General features: G+C 42.8%; 1 protein-coding gene across 1 annotated transcript; it reads left to right on the top strand.

The window, feature by feature from the left end:
• Positions 1–1,343: 1,343 nt before the first annotated feature.
• Positions 1,344–2,778, top strand: LOC123160071 (peroxidase 47). Its single transcript, XM_044577892.1, has 2 exons — positions 1,344–1,650; positions 1,740–2,778. The coding sequence occupies exons 1-2, from the start codon at positions 1,432–1,434 to the stop codon at positions 2,487–2,489; spliced, it is 969 nt and encodes a 322-aa protein (XP_044433827.1). The 5' UTR covers positions 1,344–1,431; the 3' UTR covers positions 2,490–2,778.
• Positions 2,779–7,922: the final 5,144 nt, after the last annotated feature.

Here is a 7,922-nt window from a genome sequence, read left to right as displayed (position 1 = left end):
TTGGGTCCCAGGGCATGCTGGTTGGCTGCAGTGCCCACTATCGCATCCCTAGACGCCTTAACCATGTAACTATCCACCTACAATGTAAGCGATGGTCAACTATAATGCTTAAGGGTGTTAAATATCCACCTACAATGTAAGCTATAGTCATATGACTACAAAAAACTGATAGATCAGTTAAGAGTTCATCTTTATTCTCATCATCTGCAGCACCATACATAGTTAGGAGACCCCCAAACACATTTTTGTCAACATCAAACACATTAGTAACTTGTAAGATATACTTGCTAGTAAGCCAGGAGACAATTTCCAATTTTCTTTCTTAATACCATAAAGGATCCAATTCCCATTAAGCGGGTCATAGGGGTCATTTTTCTAAAATAACTACGGGGTCGACTCGAACCTTCCCTTCCCACTGGAAGGAAGGCGGAGGACTAGGTCTAGGCTTTTTTTGGCACTGTCCAGGAATGGGAGAGGGTCGTATCTAGGTAAAGAATGGGGCGAGGGAAGGATTTTATATCTCCAACTGGGCCGCTCGGTGATCAAGGGTGGAGAGGATCTCCCTCCACGTGTCGAACGTCCGCCATCACGCACTCGACTAGTTTTGGGTCCGCATCATGAGCAGAGGTCCGGACCGAAGCATAGTTCCCGTGTACCACCCTCTTGAGGGTGTTGTTATGTTGGCACATTTTGTGCTTAGCTGGGAAATTGGTAGAGTACTCTAGCTGTGAAGAAATGACTGATTTTTCTTTTGAAAATATCAGGCAACATTGAGGAATAGCTAAAGCAAAAAAGTTTTGGTTGTCAGTCTGATGTCTCGTTCAAGAGCCTATATCTACACAACATTGCCATAGCAAATAATTTGTTATGTTCTGTTCTTTGTTGATGTGCCCTATAATTGTCTAAAACTTGTTATATTAAATATAATTATAGTTATGTCAATATATGTGCAAATTAAAATGCAGCGACCATTGGATGAAAAAATACGGTGGATATCCGCTTGTATTTTTTATTTTATTTTGAGAATTACCCGCTTAAGTATTTTGGGATCCGGCTGGACGTAAAAACTGAACAGTACTATACTCGTACCACTAGCGCATGCATGGTGAATTGGTGACCGGTCGAGTCTGAGAGATTTTTGACTTAGGCAGAACATCTCACTATTCTTAGTAGTGCCCTGTTTTTGGGTTCATCCATGTACTGCACTATGTTCCATTACATACGTTAAACTAGTGCTACTCTAGGTCACACACAACACAACCCAATCAATCATGCACGTACATGCATGCTACGGCTATAAATACCGGCTCACGCTGCACTCCTATAGCATGTGTGCTCAGCGCTCACTCGTCTCTTCTTCTTGTTGTTCCTGTCATCGATCACTCGAGCACAGTACTTAGCAAGTTAGCGTCGATCACTGAGCCAATTAAGATGGGTGCTGTCAAGAACCTTGTGAAGCTCTTGATCCTCGTCGAGGTGGCCGTGGCCCTGGCGGGGCCCGGCGTCGCCGCGCTCAGCATGGACTACTACGGCATGAACTGCCCGTTCGCCGAGTACATCGTCCGGAGCGTCGTGAGTGAGGCCGTCATGGGCGACCCCACCCTCGCCGCCGGCCTCCTTCGGCTCCACTTCCATGACTGCTTCGTCCAGGTACGTATTGCTGGATCTCATGGTGCACGCTTGATCTATGCTCGCTGTCCATTTAATTTGATGATGGTTCATCGACCCATGGCGTGCAGGGATGCGACGCGTCCGTGCTTCTGGACGCGGCGCCGGGCAGCAAGGCGGAGAAGGACGCGCTGGCGAACAAGAGCCTGCGCGGGTTCGAGGTGATCGACAAGATCAAGGACACCCTCGAGGCTCAGTGCCCCGGCGTCGTCACCTGCGCCGACATCCTCGCGCTGGCCGCCAGGGACGCCGTGCTCATGGTCGGCGGCCCCTACTACGACGTGCCCCAGGGCCGGCGCGACGGGAGACGCTCCGTCGACACCGACACGCTGACCGCGCTCCCGTCGCCGTTCCTCAACGCCTCGGCGCTCATCACCCTCTTCGGCACCCACGGCTTCAACGTGCAGGACATGGTGGCGCTCTCCGGCGGGCACACCCTGGGCGTGGCGCACTGCCCGTCGTTCACGCCCCGCCTCAAGTTCGAGGCGTCCACGCTGGACGCCGGGTTCGCGTCGTCGCTGGCGGCCACGTGCAGCAAGGGCGGGGACTCGGCGTCGGCGACGTTCGACCGGACGAGCACGGCCTTCGACGGCGTCTACTTCAAGGAGCTGCAGCAGCGGAGGGGCCTGCTGAGCTCGGACCAGACGCTGTACGAGTCGCCGGAGACGCAGCGGCTGGTGAACATGTTCGCCATGAACCAGGGCTACTTCTTCTACGCGTTCGCGCAGGGGATGGGGAAGATGGGGCAGATCGACCTCAAGGAGGGTGACCGCGGCGAGGTCAGGAAATCATGCAGGGTCGTCAACAAGCCCAGCTGGTAAACTAAGCATGCATGCACTTGCGTCGACGTCATGAAAAATCAATTAGCTCGACGGAAATGGCACAATAACCACAGGAACACAGTAATAAGGTACAGCAACTAGTGTATTGTCGTGTGTGTGTGTGTGTGTGTGTGTGTGTGTGTGTGTAACAGTACTTCTATAAACTTGTGAAGGTGTTGCGTTGTGAGATTTGCCAATAAATGTGCATGGCAGTATGCACTAACATGTCCAGCATGTAAAAAGGTGGAATGAAGCGAATATACTGTAATACAGGACATTTAATGTAGTAGTAGTTCATGTACTAGGAGTCGTGTAATACAATACATATCACACAATATATGTACTCACATATGCAACCATGAGTTGGAGTCAACTTCTTTTGTTCTTCCTTATGAAAAATGAGCAGACTTTTATCTTTTATTTTAGAAAATCTCGTCGCATTTCACAACGATGTTTAGAGGGATTGTTATAGAATCATGTGGATCACCAAGCCACATATGCCTACCAAAATCAAGATACAAAGAAAATTTAGCTAAACTATCGGCTTCAAAGAAATTAAGCCTATTTTCATTGATAAACCGGCATTCTTCGGAATCATTCTTTCTGGCATTCAACTCCTTAATCGCAGTTGCGTGAACTCCTCCCGAGTTGGCTTCAATGTATAACTGAACTGCTATCAGAAGAAATTAGAGCGTGGGTCGCCATTAGATCAGAAAGCTAAAGCTTGAGGTTCGCGCCATGACATAGCCTCGAGAACTGCAACATCGGTGACTTCATTGATGACATAAGCAGGCTATAAGAATAAAATATTATATCTTTGCTTAGTTGGAGGAGAGAGAATAGAAACGGACTCTTGGTTGGTAATCAGCTGCAACACGAGACCCAAGACACTTTGTGAGGATGTAAGATGGGCCAACTATTAATAAAATAGTGCAAATTTAAAACTTACAATAATACATGTCGGCTATAAGCTTGGCTCTAGATGAGATGTCAACTCCTTATAGCTGACTGTTGGTTGTATTATTAACAAAATGACACCAGATACTGATCACGGTCACGGCATGCCGCAGCCGTCGCTCCTTGTCCATCGTGCCTAGTAAATGCACCCTCTGATGAAATTCTGATGAGACCATGGCAAACGCCTAGATTCAGGTTTGGTAGTAGTGGGCCTCGCTCCCTTATTTGGAATTTGATCAAGATCACTTTTATCTTAGGGCATCTACAACGTGGGCGCTTAGCCCAGACGCCAGGGTCTCTTTCCTGGCCGTTTCGCTCGATTCCCGGTCGATCCCAGGATTTCCTTTGGCATCGATGTCTTTCCTGTCGCCGGGCGCTTGCATCTTTTTTTCCCGCATGCATTTGTTTTGACGAGGGTCTGACGGTCCTGCGTTGGAAAGGCAAACTCCTCCAGCGGTGCTTCGTAACTAATCTTTTTTTAATGGCGCAAGCGCCTCTGCATTGAAAATGCCCTTAGCTAATTTGTGATGCCTCAAGGTTTGATTCGCTGCTTAAGGACTTGTACAATGCAAGGTGCTTAGGAGAGGTGCTTGGACAAATAAACCAGGCTTTCTTTAAGCACCGGTGCTTATTTATACAGGACAGACGTTTAATTAGGCGTCTGTCCTGTAAAAATAGGCACCAGTGTTTCAAAAAAATCCGGTTTAATTTTCTAAGCATCTAGCATTATACAAGGCCTAAGAGACCTCCTCCCCAGCGCTTTCAATGCTCGTGCGCGACTACATGGGCCATTATGTTTGCAGATTTAGAAAAAATCGGGGATTTAAGATGTTTACGAATTTGAACAAAGTTGACGAATTTGAAAAAATGACACATTTTGGAAAAATCATAAATTTGGAAACAATGTTCATGGAATTTGAAAAAGGTTCGTGCTAAGAAAATATTCACAAAAATTAAAGAAAAACTGTGATTTTCAAAAAAGTTCTCCAAAATGAAAAAACATGATATTTAAAATGAATAAAAGGGAAGGAAAATAAAAAGGCAAACAAAATCCGACCGGGAAAACCAGATGAAAACCATCCCAAAAAGGCAGCGAAAACTTGAACTTTTGGAACGTTCCCAAAACGGTCAAAAATAACCTACATGGCCGGTCCAAATAGGAACAACATATATAGTTGTGAGAACTTTGTACTTATCCGATTGCTAAAAACTATACCTCGCTTCATGGGAGACGATCTACTGTCTCGCCTAAAGCTTTCCTAACGTGCTTCAGTATTGGATCGGCCTTTCCTGTGCGCTCCTTCACTCGTGCTTTTACTTCCTTTGCTCATTGCATTCGCTTCGTTACTTTATTTTTTCTTTTGGTTTTCTTCGTTTTTTCACTGGTTTTTTTGTTTATTCCTGGATTTATTAGGGTATTTTTCCTATGCTTTTTCACCAGTTTCTTCATTTTATTCCGTATCATTGGTTTTTTATTTCTTTTTTTTTCATATTTATTTGGGTTGGTTTATTCCTTTCTCCATTTTTATAGGTTTTCTTTACTATTCTATTTTCTTTTTTTTTCACTGTTTTTGTTTCTTTCATAGGTTCCATCAGTTTTCTTTGGTTTTATTTTATTTTACTTGGTTCTCTTTGTTATCTCATGGGTTTTCATGGTTTTCTTTAGGCTTTCCATTTTTCTAACTTTCTGAGGTGTTTCTTTTCTTTCTTTCTTCTGTTTCTTCGGTTTTCACCAATTTCTCTTGTTTCTATCCTTTTTCTACAACACTCGATTGCTTTTCATACATATTTTTACGTTTTACTTATACAACAGAAACATTTTCTTATACATGTTTAACATTTTTCAAACACATGACTAATATTTCTAAATATGTTTGATGACTAATTTTTTCATACGCACTTTACTTTTTCGGTGTATATCAGCAACATTTTTTAATACACGTTGAACATTTTATTAATATATTATTAACATTTACTATACGCGATCAATATTAAAAAAGTTGTGTTTTTATGTACAGATTTTATAATACGACTTTTAGAATAATTCTATATATTAGAATATTTTTATTACACGCTTAAAGAATTATGTAGAGGATTAGTATTTCTTTTATTTTTTGTGTTTGATGACTACTTATTTTAGGCACATGGTACATTTTGGTTATATATCATGAGCATTCTTTTATACATGGTTAACATTTTCAAATATATGATTAGTATTTTTTTATACACATCAACATTTTGAAAATGTATGTTTTTTATGTTAATTTTTTTAATACAGGCTCTAAATTTTTGTATACATCAGGAACTCTTATGTACATGTTTAACATTTTGAAATATACAAAAAAAATCAAATGCTTGATTAACAAATTTTTAACTACATGACTAACTTTTTTAGACACATTGTATATTGTTTCTATACATTTTTTGTGTACATGAGATAGGAATTTTACACACATTTAACATTTTACAAATGCTAGATTAACATTTTTTAAATGTTTTATGTAGAGTATGTGTATATATTTTATGCAGAAGTTTTTCAAATTGTTTTTTGTAGAATAATAGGAAGCTTAAACAATTTTTAAAAAATAAAGCATAAGACAAAAAAAGAATCAATATTGTTGCCTCCTGCGAGCTGGGCCGGCCTAGTCTTGCGCTCCCTCCCTCAGGCGAAGCTCCCCTACCCGATTGCTATTTAGCGCTTTTAGCGCTAGTTCTAGTTATATATTTACGTGGCCCACGCCCTTGGCTCAGTTCCGGCCGGCACATGATCCTGGTTTTTGGAATCTTCCAGAAGTTTCCAGGGCGATTTTTATGTTTATCTGGAACGGAGTATGTTTCCTTTTTTTTTTCACGTGTTTTCTCTTTTCTCTTTGCTTTTTTTATTTCCATGAACTTTTCCATATTCACGAACTTTTTTCAATTTTGTTATCAAATTCATGGAGTAATCTTCAAATTCGTGAACTATGTTCAAATTCATGATATATTTTTACAAAGTTATGAAGTTTTTTCAAATTCTTAGAACTTTTCTTCCTAATTCATCGACTTTTTCCCAAATTCATGATTTTTTTTGTTTTTTTCAAGAAAATAAATTAAAATTTCCAAGCTTTTATCTTGAAATTTTTTGTACTCCGTGAATTCTTTTTTTCGTGAAAAAACAAATTCAAAAGGTTTTTTCAATTTTTTGAATTTTTTTGTTCGTGAATTTTTTGTATTTTGTGAACTTTTTAAATTCACAAACTTATTGATCAAATTTCTTAACGTTTTCCAGGCTCCTAATTTTTTTTGCCAAAGTCAATGGTCAACATGTCAAGCTGTTAGTTCTCTTTTTTTTTCAAGAGTACGCGAATGCGTACCATATTTTTATAGAAGGTAGAATTTCAGGTACAAGAATACTACAACTTGTTGCGAACAACGAGCGTAGACAACACCAACTCCGACTGAAAGACAACACCACCTCCAACAACACAACTACAAAGCAAAAAGAGCTTGTTAAAACTGAGCACCATTGCCGCGTCTCGATCAATGTCAGCCACCTCAGAAGACCAACCAACTCTGATGGAGTTTGCTTGTCGACGCACCATCCACCCTTGATGCCGAAAAGGAAGTGGCAAGTAGATGGCAGGACTTGGTCAATCCACTAAAGCCACTGTCTTGGACTTGTCGGCGATGACGTACATAGCGCCACTGAAGATCACCTTGGACAACGATGAGCACCGAAAGTAAAGCAACATGGGACATCAAGACCGTGTCATCAAGCGCGATGCTCCCAACAAAGTAGCGACGTTAAAAACGACGCCATAGCGCCGGTTCAACTCCGAACCTAGGCTTTCGCCCGAAGACCACAACCAATCCTAGGAGCGAGCGAGGGAGATGCTGACACACCTTGGCAACGCCTTCATGGAGGGGAACGACACCCACGGGCGTTGTCGCCGCCAGCATCGACCGAGTATGGGCAGGAATTTCTTCCCGATCGCCGCACACATCCATCCCTCACCACCGGATTGGGGCCACACCGCCCAAGTTGACTACACTGTCGCCGCAGCAGCACTCCGCAAACATAGTCGTAGTTGAGATCCACCCAAGACACGCACGTGTTGGGGAACGTTGCAGAAAATTAAAATTTTTCCTACGGTTTCACCAAGATCCATCTATGAGTTCATCTAAGCAACGAGTCTAGGGAGAGAGAGTTTGCATCTACATACCACTTGTAGATCGCGTGCGGAAGCTTGCAAGGTGATGATGTAGTCGTACTCGACGTGATTCAAATCACCGATGACCTGCGCCGAACGGACGGCACCTCCGCGTTCAACACACGTACGGAAACAGCCACGTCTCCTCCTTCTTGATCCAGCAAGGAAGGGAGGAGAGGTTGAGGGAGATGGCACTAGCAGCAGCACGACGGCGTGGTGTTGGTGGAGCTGCAGTACTCCGGCAGAGCTTCGCTAAGCGCTATGGAGTTGGAGGAGGTGTTGGGGA

This window comes from Triticum aestivum, chromosome 7B, assembly GCF_018294505.1.
Source record: "Triticum aestivum cultivar Chinese Spring chromosome 7B, IWGSC CS RefSeq v2.1, whole genome shotgun sequence".
NCBI classification, from domain to species: Eukaryota; Viridiplantae; Streptophyta; class Magnoliopsida; order Poales; family Poaceae; genus Triticum; species Triticum aestivum.
Note: the sequence above shows the minus strand (reverse complement) of the source record. Positions and strands in the feature narration are given on the sequence as shown.

Coding starts and splice junctions, on each gene's coding strand:
- LOC123160071 (XM_044577892.1), top strand. CDS start 1,432: ATGGGTGCTGTCAAGAACCTTGTGAAGCTCTTGATCCTCGTCGAGGTG. Junction 1,651..1,739: donor TCCATGACTGCTTCGTCCAG/GTACGTATTGCT, acceptor CATGGCGTGCAG/GGATGCGACGCGTCCGTGCT.